The sequence below is a fragment of the Manacus candei genome, unplaced genomic scaffold (assembly GCF_025592945.1).
Source record: "Manacus candei isolate 608988 ecotype Guabito, Panama unplaced genomic scaffold, ASM2559294v1 h1tg000018l, whole genome shotgun sequence".
NCBI classification, from domain to species: Eukaryota; Metazoa; Chordata; class Aves; order Passeriformes; family Pipridae; genus Manacus; species Manacus candei.
The window spans coordinates 6,349,505-6,374,893 of record NW_026138066.1 but is presented as its reverse complement, the minus strand read 5'-3'; the positions used below and the strand labels follow the sequence as shown (position 1 = coordinate 6,374,893).

The 25,389-nt window shown below is 39.1% G+C and overlaps 1 protein-coding gene across 12 annotated transcripts in view; it reads left to right on the top strand.

The window, feature by feature from the left end:
• The first annotated feature begins 365 nt into the window (after positions 1 to 365).
• Positions 366 to 25,389, top strand: part of TNRC6B (trinucleotide repeat containing adaptor 6B) — a 130,209-nt gene continuing 105,185 nt past the window's right edge. For 5 of the 12 annotated variants that reach the window (XM_051784190.1, XM_051784184.1, XM_051784186.1 and 2 more), the window contains exons 1-3: positions 732 to 1,023; positions 14,727 to 14,799; positions 19,699 to 19,797. In XM_051784190.1, coding sequence (XP_051640150.1) covers positions 747 to 1,023; positions 14,727 to 14,799; positions 19,699 to 19,797 — 449 coding nt within the window. In that variant the 5' untranslated portion in view covers positions 732 to 746. Of the gene's footprint in view, positions 381 to 731; positions 1,024 to 1,276; positions 1,556 to 3,493; positions 3,512 to 14,726; positions 14,800 to 19,698; positions 19,798 to 25,389 lie in introns of those variants that run through there. The other 7 variants (XM_051784201.1, XM_051784183.1, XM_051784188.1 and 4 more) reach the window with 7 other exon arrangements.

Genomic DNA, 25,389 nt, shown 5'->3' with positions numbered 1-25,389 from the left:
TCCAGCCAATGGGCTTCGGGAGCTGCCCGACTGACACCCCCCTGCCCAACAGCTGTCTCACGTGCCCCCGGGAGGGCGGGGCGAAGTGCAAATGTCGCTGGAGCGGGCGGGCGGTTGTGGCGTCGGTGCTGTGTCGCGGCACCGCTGAGCGGCCACGGCCGCTGTCACACCGCTAATCGCCTGTGCCCGTAACGGCGCCCCGCCCTTGGGGCCGGCACATGAGAGCACACACTGACGTAGCCTCGCCTCCCGCCTCGGCTGACGAGGGCCCCAGGGGCCGCTGAGGAGCGCGGCTCGGTGGGCGGGTCTCCGCGCTGTTATGGCCTAACGGGCACGTCCCTTCTCCAGTGGTGTCCGAGTTTGCGACCCGCGCCCAATCGGTAGCGCGGGAGGGCGGGGCAAGTAGAGGCGGGCGAGCGAGTGCCCCATTTAAGGGGCAAATCTCGCAGCCAACTGGCAGAGAGGAAGGAGGGGCGGGAGTCTGTCTGGGGTGCGAAGGGGGCAACGTTAACCGGTGACAGCCAGCAAATACAGCCAATCAGGGAGGGCGTAGTGATGCAACGGCCCAATCGGAAGCGCTGAGGGGCGGGCGCTCCGCTCTGATTGACGTGGGCCGTGGCTAATGGGCGGAGAGATCGCCGAGGCTCTTCCCAATGGGCAGCGTGTAGGGGCGAAAAGGGGAACGGAGGGACAAGACGAGCAGGCGGAGAGACCAATCAGCGTGGGGGTCGGCGGAGCGCCGTCCAATGGGCGGCGCGGGGGGCGGTGCGGGGGCGTGTCCCGGTGTGTTTGGGTTCGTGCTCCTCGGGGGAGGGAGAGACGGCGGCGAGGAAAGTTTGGTGGTTTTTTTTTTTTTTTTTTTTTCTCCCCCGGTGGCGTTTTTTCGGCGGTGCCGTGGGGGAGGGGGCATTTTCCGCAGCTCCTTCGCCTTTTGCTTCCTGGGGTTCGTGTTTCCCGGGCGGGCGGAGCCGCCCCCGGCACCGAGAAGAAGGGGGCTCAGCTCACCGTGGCGGCGCCTCGGCGGTGAGTGCGGGACGGCCCCCCCCCCCCTTACCCCTCATCCCCGCTCCGCGCTCTGGCCGCGGGGCTCCCTCAGAGCCCTTCCCGCCCTGCGGACCCTCGCGCCGCCTCCGAGCGGCCTCTGGCGCCGGGCCGCGGTGCCGCGGGGCGGGGGAGGGCCGGGGGGGCCGGGCCGGCGGGAGGGGCCCCGAGCGGCGGCGGCTCAAGGGCGCTGCCCCGGCGGCGGCGGCGCGGCCGCTGCTCCGGCCCGCTCCCGGCGAGCGCCTGTCCCGGGGCACAGCCGGGCGAGCGCCGCCCCCGCCCCGCCTCACGTGCGGCCGCGGCTGCGCCCCCGAGCCCCCGCCGGGTCTCCCCGCAGGGCCCGGACCACCCAGGCCAGGCAAAGCAGACAGCGGCGGAGGGACCCCCAGGAGCCCTGATGTGACTGGGGAAAAAAACCCGAATAGTGCTGTAGCGCGGGGACAGAGCCGAGGTTGCGCTGGTAGCGCTGCAAACCGCGCTCGCTGGATGAGTGGAACGTGATGCTGGTTAAAATGTGTGTATGCGGTGGGTGGATGGGAGGAGGGACCGTGCTCAGAGGTGTGTCCCAGGCGGAAAAAAAAAAAAGTTTCCCCAGCTGTTTGTAGCAAAATGAGGGAATGTTTGTTTCTGGAGACGCTTCGCTGGCTGTATATAATCGCTGCTTGCAGCATGATATCTTGCAGGCTCAGATCTGCTTTATGAGAGTGCATGTAGGAGTATCTACTACAGCATAGGGCTGAGTATCAACAAAAGTGTTTTCCTGACTAAAGCAGACGTGCTTACTGCCGTAAATGCTACTTCAGTTTTCCATGCTAACGTTTCACTAACCTTAAGAACGTTCGTTAAGATATCTCTTCGTAAAGTTAACTTTTTGGGATTTTTAAAGTTCATAATAACTGTTTTTTAATCATGACTTGTTAGGGTTCAGTGTTGCATTTACATCCTCTACAGAAGCTGTGAATCTTGCTGTAAAATAGTGAGTAGGTCTTTGGGGTTGGTATAGCTCCGGATTTGAAGGGTACGTTTACGTAGTATTTTCCAGTAATATCGCTATCCATGTGTATGGGATTGCAGTTTCTGCTACAAGAGTGGTAGAGGTAGTAGCTTAGATTTGTAGCGTTAATAAATATGTGTGCAAGTTCAAGCAGCTTTGTAGTTAGTTTACCCACACTGAAGTTGCTCAGCAATTCCCTCCTCTCCTGTGGTGACTCTCTCTAATGGTACAGATCCCTTGGAATCTGCTGTTGGGATGCTGAGTGTATGCTCTCATCTGCTGCATTACCCAAGGTCCCGAATTTAAAGATAAGGTCCAGCTTTTCTACCACGGTTGTTGCAGGGTCTGCCATGTAGATGTACCTCAGGGGAGGGTTTTATAAGGGTGAGTTTTCACCTGAGTTTAACTGAGTTGCAGGTGTAACTGGACAGTTCTGCAGCGAAGAAATGTCCCTGCAAAAGGTTGAGGCCGGGGATGGGGGAAGGGAGCCCAGAGCGGTATTAAGTGTGTATTGGCTTTTCTGCTGAGAAGTTCTGGGTCAGTAAGGCGCAGGCACATCTTTCTTTTTAGAGGGTAGGTGAGGTGATCATTAAACTTCTTACTTTCTTCTTGGTTAGCTATATTGCGTGTCAGTGTTTTGTAAATACAGTATTTTATGTAAAACTATTCATACGTAGAGAATTAACTCAGAAGTTTCAGTGCTAATTGGTAAAATTCTGATGTGCATACTTCTCTTGTGAACTTGGTCTTGGTTATGTTATTGGGATGCTTAAAGGGCATAATTTTAATCCTGTAATATAGAAGCCCTGGAAAAAAAATTAATGGTAAACCAGTCAGTGTTTTTTAATTATACAGGCTTTTGAATTGATGCTTTACTGCAGTTTCTGTATAGTGCAAATTTAGCTAGAAATCTACTCTTTCATTTAAATAATAAGTTCAAATGTTTGGAAGTAAAAATCTTGGAACTGAGAATTAAAAGAAAAAAAGCGTATTCTGCCGGAGTTTGTGTGACTGATGAGTCCAACAAAACATCTAGGTGAAATGTGTGTCATGGCTTTGCTTGGTAATGCCTATTTGATCATTAAAACTTGATGTTGGAGGGTGACTTAAGAGGAGACAGCTTCAGGAGGGAATTTTGCATAGTTCTGAGGTAGTGTATTTTACATTAGGTCTGCCGCTATAGGAAGTAGGAAATGAGAAATTCATTTTTTCTGCAGAAGTAATGCAAAATAAAAGTCATACAGAGATACCTGCATCTAGAACGATGGGATGAATAGCTGCATCCAGAATGATGGAAAGAATTAAAGGGCTGGTATAGAATTAAAAATTTGAAAATATGTTTATATGGGGTTTCTTCTCTTGGGGGGTTGAGTGGTTTTTTTCTTTTTTTTTTTTCCCCTCGAGTAAAGCTGGTGTATTTCTGCTCGCAGAAAAGATTGGATTTACAATTAAGTAGTATGAACTGGAGATCATAGAGTAAGTCTAAGGAGCTTAGTTATTGACTTGAATGGGTTTATTAATAGTCTGCTTAATGATTCAGTTATGTTATTCTCTATTTTCTGCAGAATGCTTGGATGCAAAGTCTCTTCTAGTCACATTATTGTCTATATTTTCTTGGAATGTCTTTTTATACATAGATATTGTCTGCTTTGTGCAGTAATAACAATTAGCAGTCATTTTCCAGCTTCTTGGCAATAGCTTTCCTCAGTAACTGCTCTCTAGTGCTGCTATTAGATTCACAAACTCTGTCTATACTGAAAATTTACAAATTCTGCAATACTTCTACTTACAAGGTACCTCTCAGCTTACAGCGATTCAGTTCTTCATCGCTGGGTTTTACTTTCCACGCAGCCCTTTTCTGTGTGGAATTTCTGGATCAGTAGATGTGTCTTTTGCGAAGAACTGGCACTGTTTGTCTTCACAGGATAAATTAAATATGTTTAGCACATAAATAAGGGAGGGAAGTACCTGATACTAGTACGTATATACCAGTGGCTTTCTTTAAAGTTAAAAGTTCTCTGTCACCTCAGTGCTTATAAAATGTGTTTGCCTTGCAATTGCTTTCAATGATCTGTTTCTTGCATTTTCATAATTTTGCTTGTGAAATGTTGCCCTTTCTTAGGGAAACAATAGCAAGGTGATGCCAGTCTTCAGTTCTAATAGCAAGAACTTAGTGCCGAGATGTTGAGCAAACAGTTAGTAACATATATTTCATATATTGGCCAGGTGTGGTAGAATAAGACACATATTCTTGCTGATAGTCTTCCTTAGCTCAACATTTATGGTCTTTCTCCATTTTTTAGATAAAATGTATATGCGAAGGTCTCTTGTTCTTTCAGCAAACAGTGTGTGGAATATAGGCTGAAGAATTAGTTTTAATTTCTTGTGAATCCAAGCTAAACATTCTGCTACTATCTGCTAATAAAAATAGGGGTACTTTTTGGTACTTGAGCCAGCTGTCACTGTCAGACAAGTAGTAGCCTGTTGGTATTTCTGCTTGCGAGGTGACAAGGGGTAATGGTAATCAGAATACTCTGATTGCTATTCCCTGTCCCTTTCAGCAGGTAGTAGAACTCTTATACTTCCTTACATTTCTCTACTGTTCATCCCTTCTTTGTGTTGCACTTCTACTCATTATTTTTTATTTCTTCTGGGATGTAAACATGCTTTGCTGCGAGGCGTTGGTGTATTTTTTTCTCCTTTAGAAGCAGTAGGCAGTGAGTACGTTAAATTTATTTTTTCCCTTTGCCTTCTTATAGTGGTAAGAAGGAGAGGGTGTTTTTGCACTTATTATGGTCTGCATCATGTTGTAGGGGAATGTTCTGAGGTTTTTGAGTTTTCATTGGTGTACGGGTTGTGTTTGGAGCTTGGATGTTCTCCGTGTTTACTATGTAGTGAGCTATGGAGATGACCTTTTCCAGTTTCAGCTAGTCAGTACAGATTGCATTTCTGGGCCTTGCCAGGTTTAGTAGTTCTGAAATTGGATATCATGCATGTATTTCCTGATTTAATGTCTGTGTATTAGAAAAAACACAATAGTTCCTCTGTGAAAAAATGTGGGAAGCAAGTTGATGTTCTGTCCGAGACTTGCATTGTTTAAAATTTTAAAATATGTATTTAAAAGAGTAAAATGGATCTGAAAGCAGTTCTTGCCCAGTTAAGCTTTTAAGTCTGGAGAAAAATACTGCCTCTTAGGAGAAATGGGAGGTACGATAAGGCAGCAGTCATGCTGTGTGCTCCAGTACATTGGTCAGAATAAATGTAAAATATAAACTGGTAATCAATATATTTTGATGCTATCAGGCAGAAGATGGGAGGCTGAAAAGCTGATTAGCGGATGAAAAGATAAGAAGCAAAGTTGCAAAACAAAGTTGATAATTTTAGATAACCTGACAGAGGATTAGTCAAAAGGTGATACAATAATATCATGTTGCTTGTGTGAGGAGAAGCCTTCTAATCCATCTAAATGAGTGGTGAAGTAAAAGTCATTGACATTTTTATTTGCATTTAATTTTCATAATTTTATCATGACTCTTGACAGAGTTTTAAAAAGTACTTTAGTGATAAACAGTTTTTCAGTAATGTATTAAATTTTTTGGAACGAAGCCTGTTCTGTAATAAGAGAAATTTATGCCCTTGGACTTAGTAGCAGTCTACAAAGAACATAGTTTTTATGAATACTGTTCACTTTCTTCTGTTACATTTGAAGATTTTCATATTCTAGCCTCTATTTTGCTAGCTGAAAATGCTTTTTCCTGTTCCTCTGATCATTTTGTATCCTAAGGTTGTAGGGTTTTTTCCCTACTCAAGGTTCTTTTTTCCTTACAGCAAACATTGGGTTGTACCTTGAAGTTCTCTACTGTGTTCTTCACGTGGCAAAAGTAGACTTTGTGAGAAGGTTTCACAAGTTAATTTAAAAGCATGACTTAAAATCAAGAAGCAAAGTGTTTGGAAAGCTGTTTACCAGCCTTCTTGTTTTAAGACTGGTCTATTAAGTCTCCACATGATCAGAACTGAGGAATGCCCGGGCTGCTCCAAGGCAGTCCTTGCTGACTTTTCTGGCCCTGTGACCTCTCTGCATAAATTTTATGACAGTATCATATGAGTGGTAGGAAAGGGGTTCACTTCTAGGGGATTGAAGGAACTCTTCAGGGATTTGCCAGTCTACTGTGGACTAAATATATTTTGGCCCTGGGGCAATCCAGTGGGAGTAGGCCCTCTTGTCTTGCTGCTTCTTACAGCCAAGAGATACAAATTACTCAGCAGGCCCATGCCAATATCCTCTACTTATAAACTTTGTCTTATGAGCTGAAGAGACACAGGTTGAGGTTGTCCAGCTCTACTCCTGTACGTTTGAGAATCTTTTAACTCTCTCCTGGGACATTTGGGCATTCTTAGAAATAATCTGGTGACTCTTTCTAGAGAAGATGGAAATGCCATAGAGTACATTTTATTTTCTTACTACAGCCGACAGTAGAATCGACTTTTTATACAGCGGTACCATAGCTTTGTGATCTAAAAGCTAGATTTGTAGAAACATTGACTTAAAAAGTTAGACTTTGTAGAAGATTAAATCACAGTATTTCAAATATCATGTATATATGATATTTGAATTTCATATATATATGTTGCTTGGACACTGACTTAAGAAACCATAAATTAATAGTATTAGTGGGTGCAACTAACATGAGGAACAATGAGAAACTTGGAGAAAGCATTAGTATAATGTTTTGATTTAAAAATTTTGTCTCTGAGATAGAGGAAGGGAATGTGTCCCCTCACTCCAGCTTCTTACAGAAACCGAACTGTACTATATTCCAAAATGAATTAGGATCCATCCTTGATCTGAAGCAGCTGAAAATCTCTTTAAGAAAGAAGGACATAATACATGTTGCATGAACTAGTTGCTTTAAAACATTGTCAGCTACTTTTATGGTTTTTAGTATATTTCTTTGTGATCCTCTTTAGGATTTTTATGCATTGAGATTTTTCTCAGATATGTTGGTGTTATTGTAACATTCCTATATTACTGTAAATGTAGCAATTTACCTTTGTTGGGAATATGCTTATTCTGAAAGCTGTAGTTGCGTTTTTTTGGTTTTTTGTTTGTTTGTTTGTTTTATTTCACTTAACTGCTTCTAAGTAAGAAGCTAAAAAAAGGCACTTTGGCACAATGTGTTTCCACACAGGAAGTTTTACTGTTACAGCCATTGTAACTTAAATTCACATCCTTCCGTATGTATTTGGGTTCTTAAAAAAATTTGTTTCAAATTAAATTTCTATTTTTTTCTGTTTGTCAAATGGCTGAGATTCTGCCTTGTCAGATTTGAATTGTGTTATACCAGATGTCTGTTCTTGCAAATTAAAAAAGCTGACGAGTCTTCTTTTGATGAGAACAAGAATAAGAAAGAATCAAGCCACAGTGCTTGTTTGGGACTGTTCATTAAGCTTCAGACTGTTTTTCAGACATTGCAAAAAAAAAGCTAATAAAATAATAATTTAATCAATTTAATATTTTCTCACATTTAATATTGATCCTGTCTTTATACTAGTATTCCCCTGCCCTCATAATAAGTGTCTTTTGTTTTGTGGTGACTTCATACAGGCTCACCTCACGTATTTCCTAGGCCTTCGAAGTAAAGTGGGATACTAAAGCTAAAATTGAGTTTTTCTAAACATAGCTGTGCTTTTTGCTTGGATAAATGTTTCGGTGCTTCAGGATCCACTCATCTACTTTCTGCAACTGGTGTGGTGACAGCATGAAGAATAGGTTATTTTAGTTGGTTTTCAATATTTCTGTTATATTTAATAAGAGGTTAGAGGAAAGTTACCTACATTTCTAATGGCACTGACTTTGCTGAACGGTACTTGAAAGGGGAAAAATGTTTTTTATTGCACAGCTAGGCTTTTTCACACTTTTTTTTTAACTCCATAGTTGCAGTAAATTAGCTGTCTCTAATTTTCTTTTTGCTTGGCCATTTTAATTTTCGGAGTACTCAGAGAAGCAACTAAAACTGGCTGATAATATTCTAATTCGTTGGAAGTTAACTCTTCTGGTTCTTTCGTATTCAAAGTCCAACTTTCTTTTCCCTGACCCTGGCGATTCATGGACTCAAATTGAGAAAGACTTCCTGTTGATTGAAAAGTAAATTAGCTTTGTGGAGAAGTGTGTGAGGGGGAGAAGAAATGTAGAAATCCCATTGTATCAAATACTTTTAACATTGGCTAATAAGCAGTGGAAAACACTCCTGACAGTGTTAGATAGTGAGGCCTCAGGGCAAGAATACAGTGACATAATTGGTCTGTTCTGTCTCCAGCTCTGACCCTGTACTTAACCAATGCTGGATAATGTTGCTTTCACCAGTTTAGGTAAATAGATAAACTGGTGCTGCCTTATGTATGGATGGCCTGTATCAGCTTAACCTGCCCCTGCTTCAGCTGGGTGTGTAAATAAACTGAAAGTAACTTTAGTTTTACAAAGTTTTAACAAAAAATAACTGGTAATTTTTATTACTGCATTTTCAGATTTAATAAAGGATGAACATTCAAACCTAGGAGTAAATTTCAAGAGTTAGGTTTTTAAATATGGTGGGAGAGCTTGACTGTGAAAATGAGTTGTAGCAGATTTCAAGTAGGTAGCCCAAAGGCAGACTTGTATATGTATTTTTGGTGAAAATAATAAAGATTGGTTACTTTTCTTTTAAAGGAAAGAGGGAACTCCTCCACTTTCAGAGGAAATTAGATGAGAAAGTTGAAGAACTCTTTTGTGCCAAACCCCAAAAGACTGAAAATTTAGGGCCCTGACCTCACACATACTTGAGCAGGTGTTAAACTCTTCTTGCAAGTAGTTCCAAATTCAGTGGTTTATCAAAGATTGCGGTGTCGAAGATTGTGTTGGTAATAACTTTCATTGTGGTTTTAAATTTAACAGAAAATAGCCATAAAAATGAGCGTGTTGCTTCATTTCATTGAAGAAGATTGAAAAACAGTGTTGAATATAAACCAGATTTTTGAAAATTTGCTTCTTGTTCCTTTTTTAGGTGCAGAAATAGCTGAAAAGTACAATTCAGACTGATGCTAAGCTATAAATATTGATGAAGCTCTACTTGGCAGCTGGTTATGTTGAAAGTTGATGTTTGCAATTATAGTTTAGAATTATTTGCTTAACAACTCAGCATTTGTTTTCTTTGAGAATAATAGTGCTAAGATCTTGGACTTCTCTGCATGTATAATCATGTTAGCGGGAAGTCAAAATCTTTGTATAAAACAACTCCCTCTGTTATTAATTGTTAAAAATGTGATAAGTAGGGAACATTAATTTGGGAAATTTCAGGGTGTAAACTTACAGGAGACTGAAGTTAAAAAAAAAAAACAAAAAAAAAGGAAAGGCAAATTGCGATTTAAGCTTGCTTCTCCATCACACCTCCTTGGCCTCCCTCCTGGCTCTGTCCTGGCTCAGTCTGGCTATAATCCTCTACCCGAAGCTGCCTTACGGGGTTCAGTGCCGGGATCCAGAGCTCTCTGGGCAGCAGGGAATGCCTGTCTGCCTTTATGACTGCTGGAGGACTTAGCACCAGTATTGCCTCACTGGTGTGAATTCCTTATCAATACAGCTCTTACTGTAAAAGCAAACAAAGCAAAAGCATGGTTTAACAGAGTATACTTTGATACTCTTCTCATTAAATACAGGAATATTGTAAGAACTTGAAGAGTTTGAAAGGCCCAGTATCTTCCAATCCTGTCTTACCTGTGAATGGGTTTTGTAGTGCTGTCTTTCACTCTCGTAATTGCTGCTGTCATTGAGGAAGCCACCCTTCCCCCTTTCCTGTGCACGTGTCTGCTTACTACCTTATCAGTTTTAATTTAGTTACTACTGCTGGTTTTGATAAACGCACTGCTGTGTAGGACTTGATGACTTACTTGTGGTTCAAAAGGAAACCTTCGATCCTGAGTTGACTTTCGTGGTATGAATAATCTGATGGGATGATTCTGTTGGGATTATCAGCAGTACAGGAGTTATTTATAGCTTTCAGGTTTAAAGTTGAGCTGTTGAGAAGTAGGCTTCTCTCTCATCACAACATTTTGCTTAAGATGGAGAAAAATGCTTCAACTCTCTGGTCTAGTATAACATCCACTCTCCTTCTCTTCATCTGTCCTCTGGAAAACTCTGGGTTTCTGTATTCTGAAGACTTTCTGTCATTTTGCATATGTCCTGAAATAAAGGCTTGCTGCCATTGCACTGATGTTGCTGCAGCAGTGCTGAATCATTAGGAATGCTGGTATACATGGATTGCTGGCATTTTGAGTATGTTGATTGCCTCCCATTTTTTGCCACTGGGGCACCATCAAATAACGTGATAGTCGTAATACTTATGGTAATGCCTCCTTTTGTACCACTGCGATTCCAAGCATCGTTACCATTATCAAGTAGAAGCAGCACTAGCAGTGTGAAGTAGCCCTTTTTTGTGCCTGAAAACCGATGTATTGCAAGACCTGATAGAATCGAAGATAAACAATTGCAAAGAGCGGGGGTTTCTATAGTGATAGTATGTTTCCAGCTTTGTCGAAAAAAATCTCTTGGCTGGGTAGAATTTGATATGGAGTGGCAAAACCAGCCAATTCTCAACGCACTATGTTTTAATTCCTTAGTGCTCCAGTCCTGATCACCATAACTCTTGCTGTGGTGCTGACTGTCAAGAAGACACTGCCAGTCAGTTAAGATGTAAGGTACTCCCAACAGCCTCTGTTTGATAGTTTCTATAAGCGTTGTGCTAGAGTGTTGAAGACCTTGAAGATAAAAAAAGCCAACCCAGAAATAATTTTGAGGACGTTTTGTTACATATATATGTTGTATGTACACACATTATGTGTATATGTATGCAAAGTGTGTGTATATATGCTTCAGTCACAATGAAAAGACAGAGTGGGACAAAGCATAAAGGACTTTGGAAAACTTAACCAGTTGGCAGCCTTGGGCTGATTAAAGTTGGGATATAACCTTGATCACAGTCGAGAAGTGATGTGTAGTCTGTGTAGTGTACAATAGGCTGCTGCTGCAAAGCAGAGACGAATACCTTTTATTTTCACTGTAAACTTTAAGGGTTCCTGTAGTATGAGCAGGAGAGAAGTGGATTTTTGTGCTGCTCTGTGCAGTAGAAAGTGGCAAAAAGGTGTAAACAAAACATTTTTAAAAATAGACTTTTCAATTTTCTTTTCCTTTAGTGGGAAGAGGAACATTTAGCACCTTAAATGTTGTTTATGTAAATGTTTTGGAACATTGGGAAGGTGGCAATGCAATATTCTGTCTCCAGTGTATGTTTCAAAACTGTCTTTGGACTCAAAGGCTAGAAACTGGATTTTCTAAATAAAAAGTCTGATTTTTTGGACCATTTGAGAAGCATCCTTTTGCATGTTTCTCATCTCCTCCTTAACACTGAGTCAAAAATGGAGACATCTTTTAATGATAAAAACCCCCAAACTCACTAATGATTGTATTTTCTTGAGCAGATGATGTTGTCTAATTGTCCATTTAGAAGAAAAACCCTGACATCTTCAGGAGAGTTCTATTTTATAGAAGTGGTTTGCTAATTTATATTTGAGCTGTTGATGTAAAAAGACTTTGGTGCTGTGAAGTGGGACTTGTGTTTTGTCTTTAATTTCAGTATAGTCCTTCTATTCTCATGTTGCCTTAGAAGAGCAGTACAGACTAATGTATATGATATGTATTCCAAGTTACAGTTATTTATCTTGCTAAAACTGGCTGTGTTACATCTACATTAACACTGAACCATTTCGCATGTATTACCAAAAACATCACCGCAGAGAATGAATACTGAACAAAATATGAATCTGTGCAGCTAACACTGAATTAAAACATAATGGACGCTTTTTCCCATGTCATGGTTTGCTGTAGAACACCACAGTCGTTTGGTGGAGTATGTGACTGCCATTCCTCAATGCCATTCTCTGCCTTTTTTTTTTTTTCTTTTAGTAAGAGATTGAAGATTTCTGCATTTTCCCATTCCTCCCAGCTGCTTTGTTTAGAGTGATATCTTTAGTTCATTTTTCCTTGAAGTACTAATCCTTCTTGGATTTTCTTCCACCTAAGTAATGCAAAGAGATTGTTCTAAACCATGTGAAATAAAGAGGTTGTAAATCCTCTCTGAAACACCAGTCTCCTTCTACCAAATTATTTCTAATTGATTACGAGTTATGTTTCCCTCTTCAAAAGTCTTGAAAAGTGAAGTAAAGCAGAAAAGAACTACCATAGTGAGACCTGGGTTGTCTTGAATAATTTTTATAATAAATCATGGCAGTTACACTGACAGTGTGCTGTACATGGAAAAACATGAAATATTTCTGTATTTTTTTGAATTTGTGAGTGACTTTAGGCCAATTTCCCAATATCCTAATTGGATATGTGATGTTTTTGTGTAGTTCTGTCAGCAGCTGGTTTGTTTTTAGACAGCTTGAGGCCTTTTGAGCAGAGTGTGCTCTTGGTTGCCTTATCAGAATCATCCCACAGATAAGTCAGAAATAAGTTTCATTTTAAAGTTTGCTTCTGTAAAGCATCTACCCACTTAATAAAGGGACAGTTAAATCACAGTGGGAGCAAAAACTTCCTTTTATCACCTAATGTACTGTTTCTAATCAAAACTTGTTTGAATGGAAATCATTCCCAGAAAGCTCTTAGTTAATGCTAGAAGATCAGGAGAAAAATACTCAGTTTATGGCAGCTAGTCCAAAGACAGGAGCAGTTTGTCATTGCTATACATTAAACGTGAGTATTAGCCAAGATGATGATGCAGTGAATTTAGAAAAATGCCACCTGTTCATTACCTTCACAACAAACCCTTTTCTTATGGTGCCTGAATAATGGCAACTAATGGAATAGTTTGGAGTTTAGTGATGTTAACTTGGATGTATAGTGGTAAGCCAGTAGTTCTGGACCTCTTTTCATTCCTGGAAATTGGTTGTGTTTTGCAAAACCAAAATTGAAGTATTTAATGATAGCTGTGGTTAAGACAGACTATGAATGATTTGAAATGGGCTGGAGTGCTAGCGAGTGCAGTGCTGCTGCTATGTTATTATTTCAAAATAGGATTAAATACCCGACTTTTGGTAGGTAATGAGATTCATTTTTACACACAATATTCAGTATTCAGGAATTATTGTAGGATTACGTAATCACTTTCCTTGAATGCACTTGTGTGTGTTCTCTCAGTTCTTATACAAGAAACCAGTTTTACCCCATGTTTTTTCCCAGTTGTGAATAGAAATTATGTTTTTAGAGCCTCCTACTGTTCTGTTGTATCTCAGTAGGAGATTCTGTCACACATGCTACCAGTGTTTACTGTTTTTCCAGATTTGGATGGGAGGTTGAGGGGAGAATTTTAAGAAAATATTTTCCTGATGGCAACTTGTGTCTTTCAGTTCTGTGCCCCTGAGATATCTTGATCTTCCTGCAGAGGCAGTGTATGTGAGGTGACCAGAAAGGTGGTGTTTGCTGTAGGTAAAGAATTTGGTGAGCAAGTGTGAAATAATGTGCAGCACTGTAAAAAATACTTGATGGGGAAAAAAAGCTGGTTTAGGAGTCCTGCTTCTGTACAGGATATTCTGCTGCTTCATGGATTTCATAACCTGGCTAAGAAAATTGCTGCACTTGATTATATTGGAACCAGAAATACATACAGAATATTTGGAGTGTTACACTGTCTGTTCATACAGTTCTAGCCTGTCAGAGCAGGACTATATATTTGTAGGTACAATGAATTGTTTCTGCTATTGCAAGGTAACAGAGACCAAGTCAGATCTCTGTCTGCCTGAGTGCCTGAACTCAAAAATAAGTGTTGTAGTTAGTTGATTAATACTTGGTTGGGAACTGTCACAGTACTTGGAGGAAGGGGGAGTGGTCCCCCACTTTGTTCTGTCAGAGGAATGGTGCATAAATTGTTGGTGGATGGGTTATTTCTTGTTTGTTTTTCCTTTTCCTCCCCTCTGGCTACCTAACAGAAGTGTATCTGCTTTGCTGGCTAAAATTTTTCCTATTCAGTCCAGGCAAGAAGCAGGTTGATGCATTTTTGTAAAGCCCTCGCTGCTGACAGTAGATCTTTACTCTGAGGATTTGAATTAGGGGGAGGTGCATGCATGATATTTAAATTTTGTTCTACTGTGGCAGACACTGAGATTCTCCTTGCTGTAACACCATAGTAGTCCTGCTCAGCTACAGGTAGTGTCCTGTCTTCAATCCAAATTATTCTCACTGGATTCTACTCTCTTGTGCCTCTTTGCTAATTAACATCGTTATTGTATTGTTAGGCCCAAATTTGTTGAAGTAACAGGAGAAGAATGATCGGTCTGTTCTTGTCTTATATTTATTAAAAGTTATATAGATACTGGCACATGGCTTTTTTCCATTAGGAATAGGAACCCATAATCTAACTGTAGCTCTTTCCCGAATCTCCCCAGTACTGCATAAATTACAGGAGGGAGAGGGGACTGTATTGCTTCTTTTGACCTTCAAATTTTTGTTTATCCTACTTGATTTTACTGACATGAATATGGCTTTTTCTAAATCCTTTGGTAGTAAGATTTGCTGAGCTTTGGAGACAGTTAACTTTTGGTTTTATGTTTTTTATCTACTAATGCCCACAGTTGGTTGATGTCTTAAATTTTTTTTATCTCCTTTTAGGTTTTCGTTTTTGCACTGAATGTAGCCAGGACGGATCCTTGTGGGCTTTGGCAGCCCTTGGAAACTGTCAAAGGTAAAAATCAACCAAAGTTCAATATTGCGGTCTTGAAAGTTGGAGGTGAGAACAGTTGCCTGTACTAGTTCTTAACCAACTATAGGGTATATTGCTGTTTTCATAGACTTTCTAGTGTGTTATTTCCTGTGGCTTTGGGTGTGAAGTTTTTTATTTCACTGTGTGGCGTGATTTGATTTTTTTCAGCTGAAGCTGATGTGTATGATGTATAATCTTCAAAAATTACTTAATTTACAGTGAGATTTTTAAAGTCACTGGAATTGGTGATTATTTCCTGTAAGTAATGAAGTTAACATTCAAGTTCTTTTTTCTTCTAGGTGCTCTTGCTTTCAACTTGCATTTAAAGTTGAGATGAAAAAAAAATTCGGTTCTTCTCCATGTTAATGTTGCATTTGTACATTCTCAACAGACTCAATGTAATATAAAGCTTAGCAATTAAATATATGGCTTGATCATCTGTTAAAAATGAACACTTTGTTGTCTGTGTACCCAGAGACTGGTGATAGCAATCATGTATTGATACAGTTCTGTCAAATAAGCACTGTCTCATTTAAGGAGCAGTTGAGTAAAGTACTACCTTGTTCTAACTGCTCTTTTTTAAAGTTTGCCGTGTATACAAGATCATCACCTTGGAAGAGCACTTGTGTGCCTGTTTGTGCCTGTTTTGCTTTGTGCTCTTGTTTGGGACCTACCTTCCATTTCTGCTTCATGTCTGTAATGGTGATAGTTTGTGCAGCCTTACTGACCATCAGGGCTTTTCAGTGGACTATATCCAACTTAGACTTGAGAATTCACAGGAATAACAATTGATTTCACATTAATAAGTGCTTCTCTTGCAGCTGGACTCTTAAGAAGCTCGAAACAGGTTTTTCTTCTTTATCAAATGAGGAACTGTTTTTCTCTTTAGTCCATATTTCATTGCTGCTGGCGATCTGTAAAAGAAAGTGTTGTTGCATGTGAGGCCCTTGTATTAGATAAGGTGCTTAGTCCCAGCAATGCCTGTTTGATGAAAACAAATTTGAAGAAATGTGAATTCCAACTCTCTTGCTAGTGAGGACCGACCTTGTGTTTTTCAATGACGGACCTTTCTATGTGTGGGGAAGATTAGGCCTGGAGGAAGTACCTTGTTCACTGGTATTGATTTCAGTGGTAAGGATTTATAAGTGTATGGAAATTTGGCTCAGGATTTACTTGACACAGTGTGTTAGAATGCAGTAGTGAAGAGATAGGTGGTCTGCACTGTTCAGCCTGCACTGAGTTTGTGGCTTGTACCACCGAACAAAATGTGTACATCCTTACTGCAGAAAGAGACAGAACATAAATAGGACTAAATATTAAACTGGATTGTCCCAAAATCGTATTGTTATGACAGGACAGTAGTGTAGTAGGCATTAAAGTTCATAAGAAATCCAACTAGTTCATATTAAGGTATCTTTTAACTTTTGAGAGTAGATTCTTATTAGTGTATTATAGTTTAAAGATTTAAATAAAAGTTGTTCCTAAGTTTAGACATGCATTTACTACATTGTATGTGGACATACCTGTGCACTGCTGTTGGTCACACCTTCCTGGGCGTTCTCACTCAAGTTGAAGTTGGTTAATTTTTCTGAAAGATATCAAGTGAATAAAAAGATTGGGGGTTTTCAGTAACATCTGAAGTAGTTTTGATGGCTATAAGCAAAAGTGGAAGAAGAGAATCATCTTATTTTTGACCTTTTCCAGTAGTGACTTTGTCGATAAGTGTTGAATCTGAAAATCTAAATGGGCATCTGTAAACTTTATCACCTGGGAACCTGGCATAACACATAAGCATTGAAAATGAGTGAATAAATGCCTTTACGCTTTTGACATTTTCCCAATTCTATAGGACACTAGTTGTTATTTACTGTCCTCCATGTATAAAATAAATTACCCTGTGTATGACCTTCAGCCCTCTGGTCAGATGCTAGTGAACTGAAGAGGTGGTGTCAACAACTGGAATAATGATGTTATTTCTTCACATGCTGTCAGTAAGCAGTTGCTCTGTTGGCTGAGAAATCACCCTGGGTTATAAATGACTACTATAAAAGTCTGCTATGGAGATAAGTTTCCCATTGATTCAGGAATCTCAAAATGTTTGCTTTTGGCAATAAATAAACTTGCGATGCAGCACTCTTGTGCCAGTGGCTGAGGGAATTTGTGATTCATATATGCAAAAAGAACATAAAAATTATAGTGTTGAATTGGGCTCATAGTTTATTGCCTGATGTTTTGTCCCCTGAAAGAACCCAGAAGCAAATGCAATAATAAAACAAACCAAAACCCCAAACCCAATAAAATGATAGTGTTCAGCAAACCTTCCTCTTGCAACACCTCTTGTAGTCTGTGGCTTAGGGTTTTCCTGCACCAGCTACAAGATTTTTTTCATGGACTTTTTTTTCCCCATGTCAAGTTTTCTGGTAAATTACTAAGCCTGTTAAAGCTTCTACCTTCTTGCCATCCTGTGTGAGTTCACTCTGATATATATTTCATATATTGTATGAAATAATATGGTATGTATTTTAAACATTAAAGCTGATAAAATATTAATTGTGGGACAAGTAAAGAGTGAAAACTCTTTTTCTTCTCTTTTGCATTTCCTTTTTTATAATTTTTATTTTTCTATTTCCTTATCTCTGAGCTGTGGATAATTCCAGTCTATTTAATCTGACCTCAGTGGAAGAGCTTGCTTAATTTTGTTGTTGGGGTTTTTTTTGTTGTTGTTTTTTTTTTTTAATTTCCTAGTTCTACTGCCTTTTATTTTTTCCTCCTTGAAGATGTAGTTTTTTGTCTTTTCCCAGGAGTAGTATATAAAAACTCGTATCAAATACTGACAGTTCCTCTGGTAGTGAGAGATATCTCAGAAGATAAACACGAATCTCTGAAAAACTGCCGTGTTTGAGTTCTTCCAGCACTCTGAATGAAAACTCACTTCTCCTTGTAGTGCTCTTGGCCAGACCTGAGTGGTCTTGTTTTATTTATAAGCTTTTTTTAATGTTTCTATAGGTCAAACTCAGTCTTGCTCGTATCTCTGATTTTGGGGCTGGTTCAGTGCCACAGCAATCCTTCTGGCCAAAGCTGTTTTGGCCATTAGGCATCAAACTGTCTGTCTTACATTCTGTGCAGCTTCCCAATTACTTGACTCTGATACTGCAAAATCATGCTCCAAAACTCCCAGCTCCAGAAGTTCTGGAGTGGGGTTTCAGAAACCTGTTGTGGTGAAGAAGTACCATGGACAGAGACTGCCTGGCCCAGCCTCCCTCACTGCGGGTACAGAACAGAAAGATTTGTTAGAGGCAAGAGGATCTTGGTGTAGAGATCATGTTTAGCACTTGATACCTCTGATTTTTGATTGTATGCTGCAGGCAGAATATTTAGTGAGGATTTGGGTGAGAGTTTTTATCCTCATTCCCTTTTCCTCCTTTCCCAGAAATTACTACACTAAGTCTTTACAGCTCCCATGCTTTGCATGAGAATGTACGATATTACTGAACATAACAGTTAGTTGTTTATAAGACTTAATGAATTATATGTAACATTTTGTAGTTTCAGGCCCTTTATATTTGTAGAATGTGTTCTTTGCTCCTTGAGTCAACTTAATGGCCATGACAGATGTTGTCCAGCTGTGTGCAACATACAGAAGAGGTTGGCAGTGCAGACAGCCTTACCCTATGAACAGGCTTTAACACTGAAATGAGGAAGGTGCATCTAGATGATGCACCAAGCTTTGTCTTTTTGACTTCCTTGCTGTTTGCACTCCCAAAGCCATCAGTTTCCAGGCTTAGAATTGCTGCTGTGAGGGTGCCAGACAGCAGCTCTGGAGCTGAGGTGCAGAAATGGAGAGACTTGAAATGGATTTTAAATGCTGGTGCAGTTGAAGAGTTACACTATCTTGAGAGGGACAGCTGTTAAAGGCCAGCAGCTCAGTGTGAGCCCTTATGTTCAACATACCTGGAGATGTTACAGATCTGCTCATGGCTTACATTTGCATTTTGTGAGTGAGAGATTCCAGCTGAATTTATGCTGGTGCGTTTGATCTCCTAAGTTGACTAATTTGATCCATTACTTCTGAAAGATGGCTTATCCTCTGGAGTAAAGACATTCTAATCTTAGTAACCCAAATCTCTCTAACTATATTGCATTCTTCCATAAGTAACTTTGTAATTCAAAGAACAGACTTTGGGTGTGTAGATTTTGTTCAGTTGGAACTGCATTGATACTGTCAAACAAATTTAAAAATAAGTTACCAGGTGGTGTTGAATATTGGAAACACCTGGGAGCTGTTGACCTGGGTTAGATTGGAAATGTTGACCTGAAGGTGAACGACTTTATCAGTTCCCTGAACCATGTAGATTCTAGAATGTATTTATTTTTAAAATGAAGTCAGGGAAAAATTCCCTAAAGTAAGACTTCAGAAGTACTGTGGCATCACTGGAAGTCTAACAGTTTTTCAAACTAATAACCTTTAGATTGTCTGTAAACTGAATATGCGAAGCTTCTATTTGCACAAAAGCTATCTCCTTCTGAGTGCTAGGATTGCTCAGCTCTAGTCTGTGTGATCTTTCCTTAGTAAGACTGTAGCCTGAATGAGTAAAAACAGTGACTATGTTAAATACTCAGCAATGACACTTAAAAATTAAAGTATATTCCTGTTTACTGTTTTGGGGTTTTTTCTTTTAATTAAGTAGTTATGTCCTATCCTGAATAACGGTTGTCTTACTTCTTTGTGTAAAACATATAATTTCAGTGAATATGTGCAGAATGGCAACATTAAAGGTCATAGCCTAGAATGCTCTTTATGTGTGCTGCAATCTCACATAATACTGTTAAAGGCAGAAAAATCACTGTTTTTAAAATATATTTTTCTTTTTTACCTTTTAGGCAGTATTTTGCATTTCTGCAGAGCTTTGCACAGATCCTGTTCCCATGCAAACTGATGAGGGAGAAATACTGGAGGAAGGCAGTCCCAAGGTTAGTGAGGTAAATGGCACTGTGTTTTGGAGGAACAAGAGCTTGCTTGCGTGAAATGGGGGATACAGGGGAATGACCATCGATTGGTAGTGGTATTTTTAATAAATACTTGCATGAATATATTTATTATATATTACCATGGAGATACTTAAAAAATAACCTTTTAAAAAGCCTTTTGAAAGACAGGGTTTTTTGCCATCCACTAAGGATTGGAACCTGTGGTTTTGGGCACTCCCAAGAAGGAGAGAGGAAACACTTGTACAAAAATACTAACCTTGATTGCATTTAATTTGTTAGAACTGAAAGGGCTTGTCAAGCTTTGTATCCTACCCACCTACCCTCTCAAAGAATTAGACATGTGGGCCCTTAGGTGTGGGCGTCAGTGTTTTTGGATTGCTGACTGACCTATATTGAAGGTGTTCTGATTCTTGTTTCCTTGTGCTTGCCGGCCTGTGCTTTGCTGTGAGACAGGACTGTACGTTGCTTTTAAAGGTACCTCTTGATTCTCAGCTTATCTCGTTGGGACAAGAGGGTATAAAGTGTGCTGTTGAATACAGTGTTGGTTGTGTAGTGCTCTTTGCTTACTTCCTGAAGAAGCAGATGTTGAGACACAAATTACTTTGGTTTGCATAATGACATAGCCCTTATCATATTCTTCAGTAGGTTTATAAATATAGTTTATAGTCTTGGCTATCTCAACGAGTTAGTGTTAACACTGCAACTGATCTGTGTTTAAAACATGGCTCCAGAATTCCAGGAAAATCTGAATCATTGTTAGCTTGCTTGTAGTTTTGTGTAAAAGACAGGCTGGAAAAGCAAAAAAAAACTATAGGACTAAAATGGAAATCTGTTTTTTAGGTGGACCTTTGGGAGATATTTTAGTTGTTTTAGAGTCTAAGAAAAAATATTTTTTAAACTGTATGCACCAAGTTACAAGGTAATTATTAGAGAGAGGATTTGGCAATTGTGCTGCCTGTACTTTAGGAATTATGTTTATTTTAAACAGCTTTAAAGGAAGGTTGGCTCTAGATTAGGAGCTGACAAATGAGAACATATCAGTGGACATACTTGCAGCCATCTAGGGTATTGAATCCATCTTTTGACAAGGATGTGATTACAGGTTCAGTGGGAAATAGACATGTGAGAGGAGACATCATGGTGCCATTAATTACTGATTTTTAGCATGGTTACTGGTGCTTACTTTTCACCTCACAGAGAGGATCTGTGTGTGTGTACATATTTATGTATATACAAACAGGTGTCTGTGTGTATATTTATGGATACATAGCTTTCTTTTTTGTTTTGTCCTTGTGACCTGAAGTAGATTGAAGTAACTGTCTTGCAACTTACTTAACTTAGCCTTTTTCTTCAATGAAGTGTATGCTTTTCGTTGGCAAGCTTAGTTCTGGGTGTAATGGCAAATATTATATCTGCTCCAGCATTAGGTGCTCAAAAAGTTGAGTGAGCTTAAATTTAAAAAAAAAAATAAAAAAAATATATACATATCTATACATACATACGTACTGACTTTGAATACTTAAATGTGTGTTCAGTATTGTTTAGGAAGAATGGTCATTTAGAGAATGACAATTCTCTATTTAGAGAATGTGGGAGATTGGGAATCATGCATCTGGTATTCAGAGTTATTAATGAAGAGCTAGATAGGATCAGTATATATTAAACAAAAAAGAGTCACGACTACATCTAGTCCTTCTCCCCATCCTGTGATGTACACTGAAGTCTATTTTTCAGTATTTCTTTAGTCTATAAATGATTATCCTCTCTTCCCTTGTCCCAGGAGAGTTTTATAGCTATAACAGTTGAAGGATTTGTCCTAGAAGAGTTTAGGCAAAGTATATTCCATTGTATTGTCTAGTGCCATTAAAATTATTCTCTTGATTTGCAAATGTTTACATGATCTAGTGACCCATTTTCATAAAGATATATTTTTCTAAGAAATATCTTTTTTAAGTCTTCAGTAATGTATTTCGGTTTTTTTCCTTTTGTTAGGACATCCCTTCCTCCTGCCCATCCCAACTCTTCCAGGCAGGAGACATGAGGTTTTTTGCAAAAAACATGAGGTTTTATGCTTTGAAGACAGTAATATAACTACTTATTCATATTCTATTTGGATTTTTCATTTCTCTCCTTTTACTCATTCCAAAAAACACTCATCCGTAACTAAAAGTGAATTATATAATTATTATAACAGTTATTGTTCAGATTAGTGGATCTTTTCTTCTGTGTTTTTCTAGGTGTTTGGGGTTTTTTACACCCATATTTAAGTAACAGCAGTAGTTTTGGACTGAATTTACATTCTCTTCTCAAAAATCCCATGGTTTACCTGTTCTTTTGCCTTCACTAGAAATACTTTTTGAGCTATAAACATTGTCTTCTAGCATTTTATTTCCTATGAATGCTTAACATTCCAAGTGTTCCAAGGACTTGAAACACTTCATAGATTAGCAGCTCCTTTGAAGCTCTTCTTAACATTGTATAAGTTGAGTCTGCAGCTCATAGATCTTACAGGAGTAGTAAATGCTGAGTAAGCTCATTCCAGCTACTTTAGTGATAAGTCAGATTAATTTCCTATTCTTACCCTCTGCTCATAATAATTTCTATCCAAAAATGTATCCTTACATGCAATACAAAGAATGAAATTACTGTTTAGGGTGATTGGTAGCATTTGTTATTGGCTGCCTCAGAATCAAAGTGGGCAAACTTTCTGTCTTGAAGTTACTTCTTCAAGTCTTATAGGACTTCAGCAACAGTATTAAAGCTATTGTTGCAAAAGGTGGAAAGATTGTAGAAAATGTATTTGTATACTTTTTTTTTTGTTTGTATTTTAAGACAAACATAAAATGCAAGTTAAAAACCACTTTATGACCAAAAGACAAAAGCCCAGGCCTACATACTGGAATGCCTTTATGTCAGCTGCACTTGAAGCATTTCTGTTGAGTATTTAATGTCCTTGCTGTGATTGGTTTGATACATTTTTTTTTTCTTTTCAGAATGCAAGATGCTCAGGGGTCTGGTAGGTGCTTCCCCACAGTTCAGAATTTCCCTTATTCAGTTTTAGTCTTGACAAAAAGTGGGAAACCTCCATTTGGTCCTCTTGCAGAATGTTCTTGTTACCACTTCAAGCACTTGAACAGGCAAGAAAATTATCTCTAGACTCTGTAGCCAAATCCTTTCCATGCTGTTATATTTTGCCAAGAAGAGTCTTAGCCAAAGTGTCACCTAATAATCACTTCTGACACTGTCATAAACTGATCTCAAGTCGAAAATCGATGTGTCTTAGTTTCCATATGTACGCATTAAACTTGAAGGAAAGAAAGTAAATATGCTAGCTTGTAGACATATCTTTGTTATATTGATATCAAGGTGTTCTGCTTTTATTTAGAACCATGGAAAGTCATGCTCATAACTTATTTTTTTAAAGAGCAGGTCTCACTACATATAGTTCTCTGTGTCATGGTGTTAATAACTGACTCTTGTGACTCCACAAAATGACAAAGCAAGAGGGGTTCCTGTTAGTAACATGTCGCTGGAAAAGCAGTGTTTAGAATAATATTCTCAATTACTTCAGACTGTGGATCCCATGACCAGTTATCAGTATTTGTTTCCAGAATCTTCAGTTAAAAGGAAGTTTAATTAATAGATGTCATTCACTTTGCTTTTTATGTTCTTGCCCAGTAGTGTGGGAAAAGAGAGTATGTTAACACTGTCAGCAGTCCTAACCACTAAGAAGCCTTGGTACTTTTCTTCTGGAATCACAATGGCATAACTTGAGGAACCCAGTTTATTGTAGATTGAAGTATACTTGAATGAAGTATTCTGGAGTGTCAGAGATGACATCAAAATCACCTGTCACAGAGATACCAAGAATATCAGGATATAAAGATCTAAATACTGCAAGAATTAATTTTATTGTGGTGCCAGTCAGAATATAACCTAAAATGTTACTCATGAAGATTCTATCATATAGTGGAAAACAAATTATTTGTTGTGCTTTATGCCTTGTGAACTGGTTTCATTCTACAACTGTTTCATATTTTCTGGCATCCTAGACTGTATAGCATTCTGAAGCATCAAGATCAAGCCTTGAAGATAAAAGGAGATTTCCTCTGGTTTTGAGAAAGGAAAAAAAAAAAATCATACCTCATGTAGAACCGAACAAGTCATCCTAAAGACTAAATATTTATGTCCTTCAAACTATTTAACAGTTTATTTAACTATTATGTGGAAGATATGATTAGAAAATTTAATCTCTGCAGTCAGACATCATGAAGAGTGATATTCCTGCTTGACTCCTAGCAACCTGACAACACTGTTACAGAGTTAGCTTTCATGCTTGTCTTTGCCACTCTTGAAATGAATAACAGAAACTGAGAGGCAACTTCTTGGTAATTAAACTTAAGGAGAGTTACTGATGGACTCAGTTCTCACTTTGATGTTTGTTTTTATCACTGTTATTAATGCATACACTTTAATTTTGTAATTTTTTTTTTTAATATTGTGGTTGTTGAGGTGTGATTGTGTTCTCTCAATTTTGCATATTTGGGGAAATTTCTAAAATTCTTCCCTTTAGTTTTTTGACAGCATATCCTCTTGTCATTCTTCGGATTGCTTTCCAGCAGAGAGTGTGTTTTGTGCCAGTGTGTTTTCCCCTTCTCCCCACTGGCTGCTTTTGGAGAAACTTACTGTCTTGGTAGTTTTGTGGCTGGGGCTTTTCATATGAACTGATTCCATTATCTGATCTCACAGTTTCTTCCTTGTTTTCAGACTAACAGAAAATACTCTTTCTGTTAAAATGGCATCAACGTGGTAAAGACAGCTGGCACCTGTCAATAGCATGCTCTTGATTGCAGTAATTATCTAATAGTACCACAAAGGAGGAAAGCAACTCTGCAGAAATAAGCTTTTTCAAATGACCATAGAGTTTTTTCAGATGTAGTTAGTTTTGGCAGATATGGAAGTCTTAGTAGTAGTATTTGGTGTATTTTATCCATGTGATCTGCTAGTGAATATCATACAGTGAAGTATCATTTCACAAAAAAAGGAATCACAGAATCGTTAAGGTTGGAAAAGATGTCCAAGACCATTGAGTCCAACCTTTCACTGAACACCACCATGAGGTGCTAAAGGCTTACCAGTACAGTACAGTACAGGGAATTTTGTAGGACTGATTTCTTCAGAACTGGGAATACCAGCAAGACCCCCACAGTGTTCTCCCCAGTGGTGTTCGCTGGGGCTGCTGGTGGGAGGCCAAAAGCACTCAGTCATTCTGATTCCATGATACCAAAGTGAAATCTGCTACCTGTCCATCATACTGAGTGGAAAAGAAAACAGTATTTCTACTTGGAACCCCCCACCCTTTACTGTTATTTGGATTCTGATTTTGTTTTTTAATTATATTTTGTGGTGGTTAATTTGCCACTAATGACTGATTGGCTTTTTCCATTAACAACCTCAGTACTCTGAAAATATCAACAAGCACTGAGGTTTTTGTTTGTGACTGATTTCTTTTTAGCTGTTATCATCCATCTGTTAGGAATTACTGCACAGACAACACTAAAACTTGGTTTCTCAGTTGTTCCT